Raw genomic sequence first — 22,217 nt, forward strand, 5'->3', positions numbered from 1 at the left:
ATATTAAACTGCATCTGCCACTTCTCCGACCACTGCATCAGTCTATTCAAATCTTCCTGGAGTGCTCGAATGTCCTCGTCAGAATGAATTCGACGGCCTATTTTGGTGTCATCGGCAAACTTGCCGATGTCGCTCTTTATGCCCTCATCTATGTCGTTTATGTAGATTGTGAACAGCAGGGGGCCCAACACTGACCCCTGTGGAACACCGCTCGTGACGCTTCCCCACTCTGATTTCTCCCCATTTATGCAAACTCTCTGCTGCCTATTTGTCAACCATGCCTCTATCCAGGAAAAAATTTCTCCTCCTATTCCATGTGCTTTAATTTTCCTCAATAGTCTCTGATGTGGGACCCTGTCAAAAGCCTTACTGAAGTCCATATACACAATATCATATTCGTTACCATGATCTACCTCCTCAAATACCTTAGTGAAAAAAGTTAATAAATTCGTAAGGCAGGAACGTCCCTTTGTAAAACCATGCTGAGATTCGTTGATTAATTTATGCTTTTCAAGGTGGCTACAACTGCCTCGGCAATTATTGATTCCATAAATTTTCCCACTATGGAGGTTAGGCTTATTGGTCTATAGTTCGAAGCTAAGGACCTGTCACCTGTTTTGAAAATAGGTATCACATTTGCCATTTTCCACTTATCTGGCACCATGCCAGTTTGTAGTGATATGTTGAAAAGATTAGCCAAAGGTGTGCTAAGCTCCTCTTTACATTCCTTTAGAACCCTTGCATACAGTTCATCAGGGCCTGGGGATTTGTTAGGTTTTAATTTATCTATTTGCCTAAGGACCATGTCACTTGTGACCCTAATAGTGCACAGTTTATTATCGTCCTGTTCTACATAATTTATCATTACTGGAATATCACTGGTATCCTCCTGTGTAAAAACTGAGAGGAAGTATGTGTTAAAAATTCTACACATTTCCTTATCACTGTCAGTGAGCTGACCCGAGGAACTTTTGAGTGGGCCTATCTTGTCCCTGATCTTACTTCTGTATACCTGAAAGAATCCTTTTGGGTTAGTCTTCGATTCTCTTGCAACTTTAACCTCATAATCTCTTTTTGCTTTTCTAATTCCCTTTTTTATTTCTCTCTTTAACTGAATATATCGATTTCTTAATTGCCCCTCTCCTCTTTTGATTTGCCTATATATGCCTCTCTTTTGACCAATCAGATATTTTAATCTATTGTTCATCCATTTAGGATCATTTTTGTTTGATCTGATTTCCCTATTTGGAACATAATTTGACTGAGCAGCTAGAACTATGCCCTGGAAAGCATCATATCGGCAACCATCACCACCTACCTGACCCCTAGTCAGGTCATTCCAGTTCAGCCCACCTAACATCTATGGTGTTTCTCACTTTCTTTACCACAGGGGTATCTGTCTAGCCAGCAATTTACACCAATTGCCCCAACCATTCATTTCCTACTCCCCTAGATGCAAGTTTCTTTGGGCCCATGGCAGCTTATTTCACAGTCCCACAAACACTAAACACAACAAAATAATCGTAAAATGCGTGAATGAGAGCGCAGGTTAGTGTTCACTCAAGCATAAACAAAGCTAGACTGCTCACGGCGCTTGCGTGGGGACGCGGACAAAGCGGGCCGGCAGACAGGTCCCGTACCCGGCGGTCCGAAAATAGGGGCGCATTCGATTATAGGGACACAGTTTGTCCGAAAAAATGGTCCTATTTTCGAAACGTTCGATATGTGATACGTTCGATTTTTGAGGTTCCACTGTATTCAATTTTTGCCTGTGTTCAAGAGTAAACACATCATGTCATGTGCCCAATCAGCATCAACTTCTGGGTCTCATATGCATACACAAATGTGCTGATACTATTTATACAGTTATGCAATAGTCTGAATAACAGTAAATCTTTTACTTTTTGTGTGAATAAAAGTTCAAAATGACAAGCAAGTGTAATATTAGATGGCATGGAGATGTGACTAATGAACAGATAAAATGTTATTTTAGTGCCAGAATTGTCTGCATTGTTTATGCTGAGCCCAATTTTGAAATTGACCTTTCTTGAATTTTGTGTCAAATTGGCCAAATTAGTAATGTCAAATCATTTTATTGGGTAGATGAAATAGGTAAATGGGCAGTTTCTTGTACTCATTTGATAGAATAAAACGAGTGTTAGCAAAATAGCTATGAGTTTTGTCAACTGGAACACTGGAAATAGCCCAAAATAAGGCATCAAATTTTGTTCTTTTACCTGGAGTTTACCTGGAGAGAGTTCCGGGGGTCAACGCCCCTGCGGCCCAGTCTGTGACCAGGCCTCCTTAGGTAAGTGTCCCAGGATGCGACCCACACCAGTCAACTAACACCCAGGTATCCATTTTACTGATGGGGAACATAGACAACAAGTGGAAAGAAACACATCCAATGTTTCTACTCTGGCTGGGAATCGAACCCAGGCCCTCACCGTGTGAAGCGAGAGCGTTAACCACCAGGCCGTTTCATTACCTTCACAAGATGCACAGCAAGAGCTCAAGAGATATTCACAGCACGCGCATTAGTCACTATGCTGACTGAGACCCACGCTGTGGACCCTGGTGATCATGTGATTTGAGCATTGTCGGTCAACAACCAAGATCACGTATAAAAACCAAATCAAACAAATCAGTTTGAAAACCGATTTGTTCAACAGCTAGTCCATTTGACAACCGAGGTTCCACTGTATATATAAATCTTTCTTTCTTCTTTCAACAAGACAGCCGTATCCTACCGAGGCAGGGTGGCCCAAAAAGAAAAACAAGTTTCTCTTCATAACTTTATTAATGTATACAGGAGAAAGGGTTACTAGCCCATTGCTCCCGGCATTTTAGTTGCCTCTTACAACACGCATGGCTTATGGAGGAAGAATTCTGTTCCACTTCCACTTCACTGCACACATAAGTACGATAAAGCACTTAAATTACTGGGAATGGTTGAAGTCCCTTGATTTGTATTCCCTGGAATGCATGCGAGAATGATATATGATAATATACACTTGGAAAATCTTAGAGGGATTGGTACCATCTTGCACATGAAAATCACCCCCATGAAAGCAAAAGACTTGGCAGGAGATGCAATATTTCCCCAGTGAAAAGCAGGGGTTGCCATGAGTACACTGAGAGACAACACTAAGTGTCAGGGGCTCAAGACTGTTCAATTACCTCCCAGCATACATCAGGGGGATTACCAATAGACACCTGGCTGTCTTCAAGAAGGCACTGGACAGGCACCCAAGTCATTACTTGATCAGCCGGGCTGTGGTTCATATGTCAGTTTGCATGCAGCCAGAAGTAACAGCCTGGTTGATCAGACCCTGGTTTCAGACTGGGCCATGGGGTCATTGACCCCTGAAACCCTCTCTAGGTATACTCTTGGTATGGAGATAAGAGGGAATAAACAAGAACAAAAACTAACAAGAAAATAGAAGAAAACCTAGAGGGTTGGGTATACATGTATATACGCTTGTACATGTATGTGTAGTGTGACCTAAGTGCAAGATGTACCTGAAACCTTGCATGTTTATTAGACAGAAAAAAGACACCAACAATCCTACTATCATGTAAAACAGTTACAGGTTTCCATTTTACACTCACTTGGTAGGACGGTAATACCTTCCTGAGCAGTTGCTGTCTACCATCCTACTACTACAGTATATATATTTATATGTTATATATTACAGAACTACAAACTATTGAAAAGTACATAGGAGAGTCCCGTGGATGCTGAATGTAAGTAGAAGCTTCCAAGATTTACCACCCATCTTTTATATTTGAGACAAAAAGGGTGTGTGAAGATAGAAAATTGAAAGTGAACATAGATAAGAGTAGGTGATGAGAGTATCAAACAATTTAGATAAAGAAAATTGGATAAAACATTGGAGAGGAGGAGTATGGAAGTGAATGTGTTCAGATATTTGGGAATTGACTTGTCAGCGGATGGGTTTATATAGGATGAGGTTAACCATACAATTGATAAAGGAAAAAAGGTGAGTAGTGCTTTGAGAAATCTGTGGGGATAAAAAATGTTATCCATGGAGGCAAAGAAGGGAATGTACAAGAGTATAGTGGTACCAACACTCTTATATGGGTGTGAAGCATGGGTTGTAAATGCTGCAGCAAGGAGGCGGCTGGAAGCAATGGAGATGTGTCTAAAGGCAGTGTGTGGTGTAAATATTTTAGAGAATTTGTAGTAGGTGTGGAGTTACTAAAGTATTAATCAGAAGGCTGAAGAGGGGTTGTTGAGGTGGTTTGGTCGTTTAGAGAATGGAACAAAGTAGAATAACTTAGAGAGCATGTAAATCTGTGGGGCAAGGAAGATGGGGTAGGAGTCGTCCTTGAAAAGGTTGGAGGGAGGGGGTAAAGGAGGTTTTTTGGACGAGGGGCTTTGACTTCCAGCAAGCGTGCGTAAGCGTGTGTGATGGGAGTGAATGGAAATGAATGGTTTTTGGGACCTGATGAGCTGTTCGAGTGTGAGCAGGGTAATATTTTGTGAAGGAATTCAGGGAAACCAGTTAACCGGGCTCGAGTCCTGGAAATGGGAAGTACAATGCCTGCACTTTAACCCTTAAACGGTCCAAATGTATTTTTTTTTTTTTATTATCACACTGGCCGATTCCCACCAAGGCAGGGTGGCCTGAAAAAGAAAAACTTTCACCATCATTCACTCCATCACTGTCTTGCCAGAAGGGTGCTTTACACTACAGTTTTTAAACTGCAACATTAACACCCCTCCTTCAGAGTGCAGGCACTGTACTTCCCATCTCCAGGACTCGAGTCCGGCCTGCCGGTTTCCCTGAACCCCTTCATAAATGTTACTTTGCTCACACTCCAAAAGCACGTCAAGTATTAAAAACCATTTGTCTCCATTCACTCCTATCAAACATGCTCATGCATGCCTGCTGGAAGTCCAAGCCCCTCGCACACAAAACCTCCTTTACCCCCTCCCTCCAACCTTTCCTAGGCCGACCCCTACCCCGCCTTCCTTCCACTACAGACTGATACACTCTTGTAGTCATTCTGTTTCGCTCCATTCTCTCTACATGTCCAAACCACCTCAACAACCCTTCCTCAGCCCTCTGGACAACAGTTTTGGTAATCCCGCACCTCCTTCTAACTTCCAAACTACGAATTCTCTGTATTATATTCACACCACACATTGCCCTCAGACATGACATCTCCACTGCCTCCAGCCTTCTCCTCACTGCAACATTCATCACCCATGCTTCACACCCATATAAGAGCGTTGGTAAAACTATACTCTCATACATTCCCCTCTTTGCCTCCAAGGACAAAGTTCTTTGTCTCCACAGACTCCTAAGTGCACCACTCACCCTTTTAAGAAGAACATAAGAACATAAGAACGAAGGAACACTGCAGAAGGCCTACTGGCCCATGCGAGGCAGTTTTCCCCTCATCAATTCTATGATTCACCTCATCTTTCATAGACCCATCCGCTGACACGTCCACTCCCAAATGTATGAATACATTCACCTCCTCCATACCCTCTCCCTCCAATCTGATATCCAATCTTTCATCACCTAATCTTTTTGTTATCCTCATAACCTTACTCTTTCCTGTATTCACTTTTAATTTTCTTCTTTTGCATACCCTACCAAATTCATCCACCAATCTCTGCAACTTCTCTTCAGAATCTCCAAAGAGCACAGTGTCATCAGCAAAGAGCAACTGTGACAACTCCCACTTTATGTGTGATTCTTTATCTTTTAACTCCACGCCTCTTGCCAAGACCCTCGCATTTACTTCTCTTACAACCCCATCTATAAATATATTCAACAACCACGGTGACATCACACATCCTTGTCTAAGGCCTACTTTTACTGGGAAATAATTTCCCTCTTTCCTACATACTCTAACTTGAGCCTCACTATCCTCGTAAAAACTCTTCACTGCTTTCAGGACCCTACCTCCTACACCATACACCTGCAACATCTGCCACATTTCCCCCCTATCCACCCTGTCATATGCCTTTTCCAAATCCATAAATGCCACAAAGACCTCTTTAGCCTTATCTAAATACTGTTCACCTATGTGTTTCACTGTAAACACCTGGTCCACACACCCCCTACCTTTCCTAAAGCCTTCTTGTTCATCTGCTATCCTATTCTCCGTCTTACTCTTAATTCTTTCAATAATAAGTACCATACACTTTACCAGGTACACTCAACAAACTTATCCCCTTTGCCCTTATACAAAGGAACTATGCACGCTCTCTGCCAATCCCTAGGAACCTTACCCTCTTCCATACATTTATTAAATAATTGCACCAACCACTCCAAAACTATATCCCCACCTGCTTTTAACATTTCTATCTTTATCCCATCAATCCCAGCTGCCTTACCCCCTTTCATTTTATCTACTGCCTCACGAACTTCCCCCACACTCACAACTGGCTCTTCCTCACTCCTACAAGATGTTATTCCTCCTTGCCCTATACACGAAATCACAGCTTCCCTATCTTCATCAACATTTAACAGTTCCTCAAAATGTATACAGTGGACCTCCGCATAGCGACTTTAATCCGTGCAAGAGTGCTCATTGTTATGCGAAATGATCGGTATGCGAATGAATTTTCCCCTTAAGAAATAATGGAAATCAAATTAATCCGTGCAAGACACCCAAAAGTATGAAAAAAAAAATTTTACCACATGAAATATACATTTTCCTACACACAAAGAGAAGGATACATGCACAATAGTAGAGTAGTACATGCACAATATACATTGTGCATGTACTACTCTACTAAATGAAGAATAAATGACACTTACCTTTATTGAAGATGCAGCAATGACTGATGAGACACTGTGTCCTGGGAGTGCCTTTTCCTCCTGAGTACTGTAGGTCCTGTTTGGCATTTTCTTCCAGAACAGGCCTTATCACACTGTGTATGCCACTACGATTTTTAAATCTCTCAAACCAACCTTTGCTGCCTTTAAATTCACCAATATGAGCACTAGTTCCAGGCATTTTTCCCTGTTCACCTGGGTGTTAGTCGACTGGTGTGGGTTGCATCCTGGGAGACAAGATTAAGGACCCCAATGGAAATAAGTTAGACAGTCTTCGATGACACTGACTTTTTTGGGTTATCCTGGGTGGCAAATCCTCTGGGGTTAATTGTTTCTTGGTATTCTCAATAAGCCACACCAACAACGGTGCTACAGCAGCAGCAGCAGCAGCAGCAGCTGACAGTGATACAGCAGCAGCAGCAGCAGCTGACGGCGGTACAACAGCAGCAGCAGACGATGCTACAGCAGCAGCAGACAATGCTACAGCAGCAGCAGACGGTACTACAGCAGCAGCAGCAGACGATGCTACAGCAGCAGCAGACGATGCTACAGCAGCAGCAGACGGTACTACAGCAGCAGCTGACGGTGGTACAGCAGCAGCAGCAGCTGACAGTGCAGCAGCAGCTGACAGTGCAGCAGCAGCTGACAGTGCAGCAGCAGCTGACGGTGGTACAGGAGCAGCAGCAGCTGTACCACCAATAGTAGCGATGGTTGATTGGGGTTTATTATACAACCTGGCCAGCTCGGAGACACGCACTCCACTTTCATACTTATCAATGATCTTTTTCTTCATCTCTATAGTAATTCTCACCCTTATTGCTGTAGGGTTGGCACTAGAAGCTTTCTTGGGGCCCATGGTCACTTATTTTGCAGATAAAATCACCAAAAACACTGTAATAATACGAAATGTTCCGATTGTATGCTTGGATGTTACCGCGGAGGCTGGCTGGTAAACAATGCCACCGGCGGCTCATGTGAGGCTGGCTAAGGGCGCACATTGGACGCGTCTCGGACGAAGAGCGGTGAGCGGGTTTTTGAGCGGTATGCGAGGCAAAATTTTTGCGATAAAAGCGAGCGGTATGCGGATTGAACGTTATGTGATGTGTACGGTATGCGGGGGTCCACTGTATATACGTTTTTTCGACATTTGAAAGTATGTAAAAAAATGAACATTTTTTTTTTTTTACATTTGAAAATGCGTAAAAAAAACTTTTATCTACATTTTTTTTTGTTATATTTGAAAATATGTAAAAAAAAACATAGATCTACTTTTGGAGCACTACAGATTTGAACGTCGATCTATTTGGACCGTATAAGGGTTAATGGAGGGGTTTGGGATATTGGCAGTTTGGAGGGACTTCTAAACTGTCGTATCTAAGTGCCTTTGCAAAGACGGTGATTATGAGTGATGATGAAAGTGTTGAATGATTATAAATTTTTTTTTCTTCCTTTTCATTTTTTTTGGGGGGGGGGGAGATGGGGGGGTTCACCCTGCCTCGGTGGGAAACTGCCGACATGTTAAAAAAATTTAACCTTTTCCCTATAATTGTTCATCCTTTTTTACAGGCTGTTGCTGCACTTAATAATCCAGAAAGAGTAAGAACAAGAGTTAGTGACAGCAACTATGAAGATGATGTACTAAGTGATTTTGACATGGATTTTGATAATGGACCACCACCACCACCACCTTCAAGGTATGATTGGTATACTACTCGTGATGCTCAAATACTATGTGTGTGAATTCTTCAACCTGCCATCATTTCTGACCAATAAATTAATCCTTAAATGTAGCCTTTTTTTTTTTTTGTGTGTGTGTGTGTGTGTGTGTGTGTGTGTGTGTGTGTGTGTGTGTGTGTGTGTGTGTGTGTGCATGTAGATACATACTCACCTATGTATGGTTGTGGGGATGTCAGTTCTTAGCATTGCCTGCCTGATTTCCTCTCTCCTAGTCTTGCGGGCACTATCATACCTACTCTTTAAAACTGTGTATGGAGTCTGCCTCCACCATTTTTTTGTCAAGGTTATTTATTCTACTTTTTCACCACCCTGAGACTGAAGAAATTCTTCCTGACATCTCTGTGACTCGTCTGTGTCTCTGACTTCCTGGTATACCACTGGGTACCTGTTTCCTGCCCCTTAACAGGCTGTCTCATCTGCCCTATCAATTCCTTGCAGTATCTTTTATGTTGTTATTATGTCTCCTCTGGTCCTTCTGTTCTCTAGGGTCATATTCAGTTCCTTTAGCATCTCTGTATAGCTCATACCCCCTAGAACTAGTCTTTTTTCATACTCCAGTTTCTTAACATGCTTCTTCAGTTGTGGGTTCTCTACTGGTGTTACTCTAGGATGGGCCTCATATATGTTACATAAAGCACCCAGAATGACTCTGTTGACATTCTCTAAGGCCTCTCTCAGACTTCCTGGGCAATCATTTGCTGCAGAGGTTTTTCAATGTGCTAGGTACTATGCTTACTCCCAGGTCTTTCTCTTTGAATGAGGTATGCAGCCTTTGTTCGCCGAGTCTATACTCCATGTCTGGTGTATAAATATACCTAGTTGGATCAATCTTATTGTAGCCAGCTGGCTGAGTGGCTTACTCAATGGCCAGGAGTTTTACAACTTAAGATAAAATAAGAAATAAGATTTTGTTTGGACTTTTAACCCTGGAGGGTTAGCTAACCCAAGAAAGGTAATCCTCAATCTTGTCTCCAGGATGTGACCCACACCAGCCAACTGACACCCAGGTACCTACTTGCTTGCTAGGTGAACAGGACAACAGGCATAAGGAAACATGCCCAATGTTTCCACCCTTGCCGGGCATTGAACCACAGACACTCAGTGTGTGTGAAGCGAGAGCATTGCCTACCAGGCCATAGGACACCATGGGTTCAAACCCCACTCATACCGGGGTTGTTTGCAATCCCTGATTGTCATGACCATTAAATGTTTCATCAACAAGCCGTTTTAACTAGATAAACTCCACCTATTTCTGCTACTCCCACCCCTTTACTCTTGCCTTTTCACAGCATACTAATTTCATTTTGCAAGCCACATACTGTAAGTATTTAGTGAAATCTTACACACTACCACCAAAGCCTGACTTCATTAATCACTCTTCCACTTAACTTTTATTCAGTTTTGTGTATATTTAATACATATCTGTTTTACAGTTGAGTATTAGAGTATAAAGGGAAAATTGGGAAGAGCTCTCAGGGTTGATCTCCAGGTTTCCTGATGCATCAGTGTCTGGCTACATTGTTTAGTTTGGTGCTGGATGTGATGGTAGCAAGACCAGTGTTGCTCATGTGTGGGAAATTTCCCATACACATCCAAAACAACAGGGATAAAGCACACAAAATCTTTACTTCAGTGAAATAAGAGAAAAAACAGAAAACATCAATTTTACAGGGTATGCCACACCCACCCTCTCCAAGAGCAACACAAATGTTGCTACCATTACATCCAACACCACCAAAGACAACCAGGCTTAGAGATAATGTCCCTGACCACAGTAATGCAAGTGTTTGCATGGTGTCATTTGGTGTCTATGACCAGAAGTACCTGGGGATGAGACCTCCTACAATCTACAGATTATGATGCAAGAACACCAGCAAGACTGCAGGACTCGTAACATGAATAACACTTGTGTGATATGTAGGGACAAGACTGCACCTGAAGTCCTGGTCATCAAGGAGCAGGACAGAATGCAACACTGATGGCTGAAAGTTGCTCTTACCTATGCATAGTACAATCCAATAGAATTAAGCTTTCAGTTTAGCCAAACTTTTAGATGAACATCTCTTTCATAAACAGGTCATCAATATACCTGGTATTCTTCCTGCAGTGCCCCTATGTTGCCCTTCACCCACACCATAACCTCAGTGACCCAGCCTACACTTGTATAAAAATACTTGTTCATCCCTGTGTACACAAGATTCGCTCCTGGGTATCACATAGTGAGGCACCTGTTGCTTCACTGAAATTTGTCAGGTCTTATTGACAGTCAAACAGATATAGATTGATTGTACTATTTATCTAAGAACACAGGTAATTAATTTCTTCGTCCCACAGTTACTAAAAACAACAGACATAGCCCCACTCCACAAAGGGGGCAGTAAAGCAACAGCAAAGAACTACAGACCAATAGCACTAACATCCCATATCATAAAAATCTTTGAAAGGGTCCTAAGAAGCAAGATCACCACCCATCTGGAAACCCATCAGTTACACAACCCAGGGCAACATGGGTTTAGAACAGGTCACTCCTGTCTGTCTCAACTATTGGATCACTACGACAAGGTCCTAAATGCACTAGAAGACAAAAAGAATGCAGATGTAATATATACAGACTTTGCAAAAGCCTTCGACAAGTGTGACCATGGCGTAATAGCGCACAAAATGCGTGCTAAAGGAATAACAGGAAAAGTCGGTCGATGGATCTATAATTTCCTCACTAACAGAACACAGAGAGTAGTCGTCAACAGAGTAAAGTCCGAGGCAGCTACGGTGAAAAGCTCTGTTCCACAAGGCACAGTACTCGCTCCCATCTTGTTCCTCATCCTCATATCTGACATAGACAAGGATGTCAGCCACAGCACCGTGTCTTCCTTTGCAGATGACACCCGAATCTGCATGACAGTGTCTTCCATTGCAGACACTGCAAGGCTCCAGGCGGACATCAACCAAATCTTTCAGTGGGCTGCAGAAAACAATATGAAGTTCAACGATGAGAAATTTCAATTACTCAGATACGGTAAACATGAGGAAATTAAATCTTCATCAGAGTACAAAACAAATTCTGGCCACAAAATAGAGCGAAACACCAACGTCAAATACCTGGGCGTGATCATGTCGGAGGATCTCGCCTTCAAGGACCATAACATTGTATCAATCGCATCTGCTAGAAAAATGACAGGATGGATAATGAGAACCTTCAAAACTAGGGAGGCCAAGCCCATGATGACACTCTTCAGGTCACTTGTTCTATCTAGGCTGGAATATTGCTGCACACTAACAGCACCTTTCAAGGCAGGTGAAATTGCCGACCTAGAAAATGTACAGAGAACTTTCACGGCGCGCATAACGGAGATAAAACACCTCAATTACTGGGAGCGCTTGAGGTTCCTAAACCTGTATTCCCTGGAACGCAGGAGGGAGAGATACATGATTATATACACCTGGAAAATCCTAGAGGGACTAGTACCGAACTTGCACACGTAAATCACTCACTACGAAAGCAAAAGACTTGGCAGACGATGCACCATCCCCCCAATGAAAAGCAGGGGTGTCACTAGCACGTTAAGAGACCATACAATAAGTGTCAGGGGCCCGAGACTGTTCAACTGCCTCCCAGCACAAATAAGGGGGATTACCAACAGACCCCTGGCAGTCTTCAAGCTGGCACTGGACAAGCACCTAAAGTCAGTTCCTGATCAGCCGGGCTGTGGCTCGTACGTTGGTTTGCGTGCAGCCAGCAGCAACAGCCTGGTTGATCAGGCTCTAATCCACCAGGAGGCTTGGTCACAGACCGGGCCGCGGGGGCGTTGACCCCCGGAACTCTCTCCAGGTAAATCTCCAGGTAAACAGCAGCTGCATACTCTCACTTTGCCTTCTTTCTTCTAAGAAAGCTCTACCTTCAGTGTAGAAACTGACTTTTGAACCAACTTACTTTCCTTATTAGGTTTCTTCATTAGCTTCATTTATCACTTTTACTTGCCTTTGCCTCTGATAGCTTCCTTCAGCCTTGAAGTGCTTTTTGACCCATTCAGATTTTTTTCTGATTCTGGCTCTGTCTTCACTGTATAGGGAGTATGGTTGAATTTTGGAATAATTTTTTTTTTTGTTAATTGTTTTTATTATTGGTATATGGCTGTTTGGTGAGTATGTAGTATGCTTTTTTTTTTTTTTTCCCCCTAAAATTTACCAAGAAATGCTAAGTACCTGAATGTATCTTGGTGCTTTACTCTTTATATTTGTTTTGCCTTATGCGACCTGGGCCAGGAAAGCACATATTGTATAAGTCGAGGAATACTTGTACTTAATTCAAGCTCTCCCGAGTCTGCTGTAAGTCTGTGTAAGGGAAGCATTGTTCATCGAGTCTAGCATCTCTTCCTGCCATGGTTTTGAAGCATCTTTGTTAAAACATTTTTTTCTTTTTCTTTTTTGTGCTTCTGAATTTCATTTACTTTATTGTCATGTACATTAGTAATCTCATCATATGTTCAAGTAATATATAGTATTATTTATTTATTGTTTATACTTGAGTATAGGTTGATCACTGACATGTTGCTTAAAAAATCCTTAATACAGTGTATCATGTATTTTGTCTGTCATCCCTAGTTTTTGAGGGTCAGTAGATTAACATTCTGGCTCTTTACTCCTAATCTCAGCCTCTTTCTTATTTACTAAGCAGTGCTGAAATACCTAAGTAAATTTAGCACTCTTTACTCTTCATATCAGCTCCCTCCCTCCTTTACAAAGCACCACTGAATGGTTCACATGTTTTACACTTTTTCCTCTAAACTCGGTCCTTTTGCCTCTATACCAGGCAAACATTCCACTATAAGTTTATTTGCTGTTTATGTTGTTGTTAGAATTTGGGCAAGAGATTATCTTAATCTGTTTTTGTGTCTTTCCCTAGGCTTCTGTGAATAGCTTAATCTTGGTGAATAATAGAATACTAACAAACACCTTATTTTAAATAATTTTTTCCAGGTTGTCTCTGTTTTTCAATAAGTAACATGTAAAGGTTTTATATGCCATTCTTATGTTATTTTGTTGCCCTTTAGAGGTCGAGGATCACGTGGTGGGCGAGGTCGAGGCAGAGCTAGAGGCAGCCGAGGACAATCAAATTCCTCTGCTAGTTCCAGTTGTGCCTCGTCTAGCAAGGCACAACTTTCATTATCTAGGTAAGATATGCGTGTATTTCTTATCTTGCAAATAATATTAGTCTTCAGTTGCTAATTAGTGGCTGGCAACCTCATCTGAATCCTTCAAATTCAACTCAAATTAAATTTTTTATTTCTCTTAAGCAGTACAAAAATACTGTAGTTTACATGTAATAAAATATTGTTAGACACTAGCATGCAGTGCATTTCAATTAATATGTAATATTGTACAAGAAGTTATCACTTTATGCTGGTAGCTGGTTGTTAAATAATCATGAGTAAAGTGATTTAGCTTAAAATGGAGCAAATTTTTCTTGAGAGGGGAAAGTAGGGAAAAAAATAAAAGGAGTACAGCACAAATACTGTAATAGAGAATAATCACTATTTGAAACAGTGTAATAAACCATACCACGGGCGGGGATAGAACCCGTGATCAGAGTCGTAAAACTCCAGACCGACGTATTAGCCCATGGTATGGTTTGTTTGCAATCGTGTCATTACGATTTCGTGAGTCATGAGAACAGTGTAATAATGAGAACTTCCTGTACTAGCTTGAAATATACAGTGAGAGAAGCATACTTTAACATATACAATTTTCAGTTATCACTGTGGGTGGCAATTTCTTTCTTAACTGGAGTTTGTAAATAAGAGCACAGGAAAAATTTCATGCTCAACCCTTTCAGGGTTTCCGACGTACTAGTATGTTTTATGCACCAGGGTTATTGACGTACTAGTACGCATAAATTCTAGCGCCTTCAGATCTAGCAAGAGAAAGCTGGCAGGCCTACATATTAAAGAATGGGTCTATGTGGTCAGTGTGCACAGTATGAAAAAAATCCTGCAGCAGACAGTGCATAATGAGCAAAAAAAAAAAACTGTTTTTGGTTTAACACACTGACTTTGCACTGTATTTTTGTATGGTATTAATGGTTGTATTCTAGTTTTCCTGGTCTCATGTTATAGAATGGAAGACATATTACAGAAATTGAGATGATTTTGATTGGTTTCGCAATGAAAAGTACCTTGAAATTGAGCTCAAAGTAGCAAAAATGTTCGATTTTTGCCAAAGTTCAAAAGTAAACAAATCATGCCATGCATCCAATACACGTCAACTGGCGAGTCTGATATTCTTTCACAAGTGTGCTGATATTATTTATACCATTTCTACACTAATGCAGTAGTCTGCATAACAGTAAATCTTCTATTGTTTTGTGAGAATAAAAATTCAAAGTGGAAAGCAACAGAAATGTAAGAGGGGCCTGGGGACATGACTAATGAACAGAGAAAATGTTATTTTAGTGCCAGGAATGTCTGTCTTGTTTATTCTGGACCCTGTTTGGAAATTGGCATCTTTTGAAATTTGTGTGAAATTGGCAAAATTGCCAATTTCTGACCACTGTATTGGATAGTTGAAATTGGTAAACGGGTGGTTTCTTGTACTCATTCAATAGATAAAATGGAGTTCTAGCGAAATAGTTATGATTTTTGTTGACTAGTACACTGGAATTTACCGAAAATAGGGCTCAAAGTGGGCGAAATCGCCAATGCGTAAACATCGTCGAGACCGCTAAGTTTGCGAGAGCATAATTCCGTAAATTTTCCATCAAATTTCATACTTTTGGTGTCATTATGATCAGAAAAAGATTCTCTTATCATTTCATAAGAAAAAATCATTTTTTTTGTTCCAAAAATTTTTTTACTGAGAATAAGTTTAGGAGAGGGCCTCTCAACCCTGAAAGGGTTAAAATCAGAGCTTCTTGACAGCATGATAAAAAAAAAGATATCAAACTAAAAAAAATTATACAGTATTAATAAATTATTGCATATTGTAATTATGTCATTACAGGACAAAATTGCATGTCAACATGATATTTTGTATTATCTAATGAAAGAGCATATAAAGATTCAAACTAGTTTAACTGAAATATATTTGGCATTGTGAACTTTCAGTAGCATATGACAAGAGTAATGTTCTATGTGTATAAAAAATTAATTGGAAGCTACAGTTTTCACTTTGTTATGCAAAAGTAATAATTTTACGTCAGAAGAGTTTCTAAGTTAAAATGATTCTTTTTGGTATAGTGATGGATCTCCCAAGGTGCCTGCTAGGGGAAGAGGAAGTCGAGGCAGAGCGCAGCCTGTGGTAAGTCTTGTTTTTCCATTATTTTGCCCATGGTACATCTAGCTTTTCCTCTATTTAGTCTAGTTTTCCTCTGTTTTTTCTGTCTAGTTTCTTATTAACACACTGACTGTCTCCCACAGAGGCAGGGTGACCTGAAAAAGAAACACTCGCCATCATTCACACTAACACTGAGTGTGTTACATTTTCAGAGGTCCAACAAAATTAAAAATCACTGGCAATGTACAATTACGTTTACATAACATACAGGATGGTCCCGATTATACAGCAGGTTAGGTACCAGGCTACTGCTGTACAGCGAAAATCACTGTAAAGTGCAACAGCCTGTTTCACATGTTTATACTGTCATATATAAAGTAACCAATAGAGCTAGGTCCAGTAATCCCTTCTGTATGCATTACTAAATTTAAGGAGAAACTTTTTTTTTTTTCTTTTTAGGTCACCCTGTCTTGGTGGGATATAGCTGGTGTATTGAAAAAAAAAAAAAAAGGTTTTTGTTGTATTTTTGGATTTGGTAAAGGCATATGACAGGCTGAATAGGGAAGCAATATTGCAAGTGTATGAAGTAGGAGGTAGGTTACTGAAAGCAATTAAGTTATTTTTACGAGGATACTGAAGCTCGGGTGAGAATATGTAGGAGAGAGGGAGGTTATTTCCCAGTAAAAGTAGGCCTTAGACAGGAATGTGTGATGTCACCATGGTTGTTCAATATATTAATAGATGGGGTGGTAAAAGAAGTGAATGCTCAGGCGTTGGGAAGAGGGGCAGGATGTAAAGACAAAGAATCTAACGCAAAGTGGGAATTGTTTTTTGCTGATGACACTTTGCTTTTGGGAGATTCTGAAGAGAAGTTGCTGAGGTTCATGTATGAATTTGGGAGAAACAGAGAAAGGTTAAGAGAGTGGTGAAGCAATGTAAAAAATGAGCAAATGAGAGAGTGGATGAGATGTTATCAACAAATTTTGTTGAAAATAAGAAAAAGTTTTGGAGTGAGATTAACAAGTTAAGGAAGCCTAGAGAACAAATGGATTTGTCAGTTAAAAATAGGAGAGTTATTAAATGGAGAGTTAGAGGTATTGGGAAGATGGAGGGAATATTTTGAGGAATTGTTAAATGTTGATGAAGATAGGGAAGCTGTGATTTCGTGTATAGGGCAAGGAGGAATAACATCTTGTAGGAGTGAGGAAGAGCCAGTTGTGTGTGTGGGGGAAGTTCATGAGGCAGTAGGTAAAATGAAAAGGGGTAAGGCAGCCGGGATTGATGGGATAAAGATAGAAATGTTAAAAGCAGGTGGGGATATAGTTTTGGAGTGGTTGGTGCAATTATTTAATAAATGTATGGAAGAGGGTAAGGTACCTAGGGATTGGCAGAGAGCATGCTTAGTTCCTTTGTATAAAGGCAAAGGGGACAAAAGAGAGTGCAAAAATTATAGGGGGATAAGTCTGTTGAGTATACCTGGTAAAGTGTATGGTAGAGTTATTATTGAAAGAATTAAGAGTAAGATGGAGAATAGGATAGCAGATGAACAAGGAGGCTTTAGGAAAGGTAGGGGGTGTGTGGACCAGGTGTTTACAGTGAAACATATAAGTGAACAGTATTTAGATAAGGCTAAAGAGGTTTTTGTGGCATTTATGGATTTGGAAAAGGAGTATGACAGGGTGGATAGGGGGGCAATGTGGCAGATGTTGCAGGTGTATGGTGTAGGAGGTAGGTTACTGAAAGCAGTTTAGAGTTTTTACGAGGATAGTGAGGCTCAAGTTAGAGTATATAGGAAAGAGGGAGATTACTTCCCAGTAAAAGTAGGCCTTAGACAAGGATGTGTGATGTCACCATGGTTGTTTAATATATTTATAGATGGGGTTGTAAGAGAAGTAAATGCGAGGGTCTTGGGAAGAGGCGTGGAGTTAAAAGATAAAGAATCACACATAAAGTGGGAGTTGTCACAGTTGCTCTTTGCTGATGACACTGTGCTCTTTGGAGATTCTGAAGAGAAGTTGCAGAGGTTGGTGGATGAATTTGGTAGGGTATGCAAAAGAAGAAAATTGAAAGTGAATACAGGAAAGAGTAAGGTTATGAGGATAATAAAAAGATTAGGTGATGAAAGATTGGATATCAAATTGGAGGGAGAGAGTATGGAGGAGGTGAATGTATTCAGATATTTGGGAGTGGACATGTCAGCGGATGAGTCTATGAAAGATGAGGTGAATCATAGAATTGATGAGGGGAAAAGGGTGAGCGGTGCACTTAGGAGTCTGTGGAGACAAAGAACTTTGTCCTTGGAGGCAAAGAGGGGAATGGATGAGAGTATAGTTTTACTAACGCTCTTATATGGGTGTGAAGCATGAGTGATGAATGTTGCAGCAAGGAGAAGGCTGGAGGCAGTGGAGATGTCGTGTCTGAGGGCAATGCGTGGTGTGAATATAATGCAGAGAATTCGTAGTTTGGAAGTTAGGAGGAGGTGCGGGATTACCAAAACTGTTGTCCAGAGGGCTGAGGAAGGGTTGTTGAGGTGGTTCGGACATGTAGAGAGAATGGAGCGAAACAGAATGACTTCAAGAGTATATCAGTCTGTAGTGGAAGTAAGGCGAGGTAGGGGTCGGCCTAGGAAAGGTTGGAGGGAGGGGGTAAAGGAGGTTTTGTGTGCGAGGGGCTTGGACTTCCAGCAGGCATGCGTGAGCGTGTTTGATAGGAGTGAATGGAGACAAATGGTTTTTAATACTTGACGTTCTGTTGGAGTGTGAGCAAAGTAACATTTATGAAGGGATTCAGGGAAACCGGCAGGCCGGACTTGAGTCCTGGAGATGGGAAGTACAGTGCCTGCACTCTGAAAGAGGGGTGTTAATGTTGCAGTTTAAAGCACTCTTCTGGCAAGACAGTGAAAGTTTTTCTTTTTCGGGCCACCCTGCCTTGGTGGGAATCGGCCAGTGTGTTAATAAAAAAAAATGTAAAAGAAGGAAATTTAGAGTGATCATAGGAAAGAGCAAGGTGATGAGGCTAATAAAAAAGTTCAGGTAATGAAAGACTGGATATCAGATTGGAGGGAGGGAGTATGGAGGTAGTGCATGTATTCAGATGTTTGGGAGTAGACTTGTCAGCAGATGGGTCTGTGAAAGACGAGGGAAAAAAAGGCAAGTAGTCCACTGAGGAGTCTGTGGAGACAAAGATTGTTATCCAGGGAGGCAAAGAGGGAAATGTATGAGAGTATAGTGATACCAACACTCTTATATGGGTGTGAAGCATGGGTTGTGAATGTTACAACAAGAAGGTTGAAGGCAGTAAAGACGTCATGTCTGAGGGCAGTGTGTGGTGCAAATATTATGGAGAGTATCCGTAGCTTGGAGATTAGGAGGTACAGGGTTACTAAAAGTATTATCCATAGGGCTGAGGAGGGTTGAGGTAGTTTGGACATTAGAGAGGATGGAACTAAATAGAATGACTTGGAGTGTGTTTGAAGCAAGCTGTAGTGGAAGGAAGGCGAGGTAGAGGTCATCCTAGGAAAGGCTGGAATAAGTAAGTTTTATTCAGGTATACACAAATACAGTTACATAGATTGTCATACATAGCAGCCTATGTGTAGAGAACATAGGAGGGAGGGTTTGTGTGCAAGGGGCTTGGACTTCTAGCAAGCATGTATGAGTGTGTTAGGAGCAAGTGGAGGCAGATAGTTTTTGGATGTGACAATGTTGGAGTGTGAGAAGGGTAATACGATGGGATTCAGGGAAACCGACTGGCTGGACCAGAGTCTTAGAGGTGGGAAGTGCAGTGCCTGCAATCTGAAGGAGGGGTGGGAATATGTTGCAGTTTTTTAACTGTAGTATCAGCATGCCTGTGGCAAGACAGTGATGATAAAATTGTTCTTCTTTTTCTGTGTGTATTTATATTGAAAGCTCTGAATATACACCTGTATTTCCTTAACAAGTAAACTTTCAGGCGCATCATTAAAGGATATCCACAGTGACCTTTATAGGCTCCTTGGAGGTGAAACCTTAGTGTTTTTGTCTTTTCTCACCAGTTTCATGTTTTACATTAAAAAATAAGCAAAATCTTCATTTCAAGGTTAATACCTTGATATTTCACTGAAATGTCTAAAATTTCATTTCTTATTTTGTGGCTTATTTTGCATCAGAGATATGAATAAAACTGGATGCTATATGTTCATGAGATGGTAGCCAGGAAAGAATAAATATTGTTTCAGATAAAATCTACAAACAGTAAGGTAGAAAAAGGAAACAGGGAAAAATAAATGGCTAGCATTGAAAAAAATATAATAATAATAGTATCTACAGAGTAGGAAAATGACACAGTATACTGTATAATGGAAAAATAACACCAAAAAGGACACATTACCAACTGTTGAAGAAATAAAAAATACTGTGACTGGAGCAAGTCACAACTATCAACCATCAGAATTTGAGTGGAACTCATTCACTGCCCTGGTAATGTTATACCTCCATTAACAACCACTGCAAAGTCTTTTTCTCCTTGGCTTAGATAAGTCTCACAACTTCATAAGGTTCAGTACTGTGGCTAACTTCATTTATTTCTCCTTCCAGGCAAAAAATCAAAGCACCTTGAATTTCCTCCGGTCTAGCCAGAGGACTGCATCTAGGGGACCTCTCAAAGGTGCAGTATTTGACAGTGACAGTGATTAGATGGAATAAAATGAAGCAGTGATAACAGTGAATATAGCAGCTTTGTTTCCAGTGTTAGTTGAGAAGGCCATGACTGGATGAGATGATTGGTTCATAATGTAGGATTGTCTCTTACTAATAGCACAAGGAGGTTCAAGCCTTTAACATTCCTTGTTCTCAGTGATCCCCCAAGAGTTAGGTGATTTCTATAATTATAATCTTAAAGTATTTTATTGCCAATAGTTATACTTAACCACCATGCTCACATTTGAATCTTTAAATTGAGGCTCACTCGTGTTGCATTAATAATCAGTACTTTATGAATAACTCTAGTGTCATGACTACCTGTCAGAGCTCAATAATAACCCACATGGAGACAAACTCAGGAGATTAATTAATCTGTATATCTTGACTTTTTTTCTAGGATCCTTTTCAGCAGATAAGGATCCCAGAAGAGGCTCACAATATACAGATCAATTGATCTCCTGAGTTTCTGGCTCCATGTGGGTTATTATTGAGCATATTACTAAACATCAAAAATTTACTTAGAATTTGTGATTTGTTTCTTATAATGTTTTAAAAAGTATGATTTTTACCGTTTAATTTGTTTCTACCATATCTAGGTTTATAATTCTATGATTCAGTTATACAGTTGCCTGATATGGAGAAAAGTTAAATAATATTGATGCAGTAGAATGATATTTGGTCTGAATTGTCGTACACAAATAAGGCATTCTCTTAGTCTTGCATGGGGTGCAAGATCGATTTTATTTGAGGCAGACATTTTAAGGTCTTTCAGAAATGTGTTTTGTAAAATATACAAAAATCATGCTTTTTATTTTTTTGTAAAGAATCATATTCCATAAATATTTTTCTCATCAGTGTTTTTTCTTGACCCTTATCACTTACCTGTGGCATGAATGCGAGTATTTGTACTCTCCTATTTATGGTTGCAGTGCTCAAGTCACAGCTTCTTGCCCCACCTCTTCACTGGTCTCTACTAGGTCCATTCTCTCCCTGCTCCATGAGCTTTATTGTACCTCTTCTTAAAGCTGTGTATGGATCCTGCCTCCACTACATCACTCTCCACATTGTTTCACTTCCTGACTACTCTGTGACTGAAGAAATACTTCCTAACATCTCTGTGACTCGAGTCTTCAACATCCATTTGTGACCCTTTGCTGCTGCTGTGTCCCATCTCAGAAACATCCTGTCCCTATCTACCTTGTCAAGTCCTCTTAAGTAGTTTATATGTCATTATCATGTTTTCCCCTATCCCTCCTGTCATCCAGTGTCATCGGGACTAGTCTTTGCACTTCCTCTAAATTTTTGACCAGGTGTGGGCGCCAAACTGGTGCTGCACACTCCAATATGGGCCTGAAGTACACGGTGTACAGTCTTGAATGATTCCTTACTAAGATGTTGAAATGTTATTCTTAGGTGTGCCAGGCATCCATAAGCTGCAGCAGTTATTTGGTTGATGTGAACCTCAGGAGATGTGCTCAGTATTATACTAACCCCTGGTGGGCCACTCCCGGAGTGCCTGGTGGGCCACTTGCCACTCCTGGAGTACCTGGTGGACCAGTCGCCTCTCCTGGGGTACCTGGTGGACCAGTCGCCTCTCCTGGGGTGCCTGGTGGATCAGTCGCCACTCCTGGTGTGCCTGGTGGACCAGTCACCATCCCGTCATAGAGGACTGTGTCTTATTTTCGTTGTGGTCCTTGTATCTTGTCCCCCA

The 22,217-nt window shown here is 40.9% G+C and overlaps 1 protein-coding gene across 3 annotated transcripts in view; it reads left to right on the top strand.

The window, feature by feature from the left end:
* Positions 1 to 20,868, top strand: part of mre11 (double strand break repair nuclease mre11) — a 99,555-nt gene extending 78,687 nt beyond the window's left edge. For 2 of the 3 annotated variants that reach the window (XM_070094757.1, XM_070094756.1), the window contains exons 12-15: positions 8,388 to 8,515; positions 13,610 to 13,729; positions 15,791 to 15,851; positions 20,402 to 20,650. In XM_070094757.1, coding sequence (XP_069950858.1) covers positions 8,388 to 8,515; positions 13,610 to 13,729; positions 15,791 to 15,851; positions 20,402 to 20,500 — 408 coding nt within the window. In that variant the 3' untranslated portion in view covers positions 20,501 to 20,650. Of the gene's footprint in view, positions 1 to 8,387; positions 8,516 to 13,609; positions 13,730 to 15,790; positions 15,852 to 20,401 lie in introns of all 3 variants that reach the window. The other variant, XM_070094755.1, reaches the window with a different exon arrangement.
* Positions 20,869 to 22,217: the final 1,349 nt, after the last annotated feature.

The sequence above is a fragment of the Cherax quadricarinatus genome, chromosome 47, assembly GCF_038502225.1.
Source record: "Cherax quadricarinatus isolate ZL_2023a chromosome 47, ASM3850222v1, whole genome shotgun sequence".
NCBI classification, from domain to species: Eukaryota; Metazoa; Arthropoda; class Malacostraca; order Decapoda; family Parastacidae; genus Cherax; species Cherax quadricarinatus.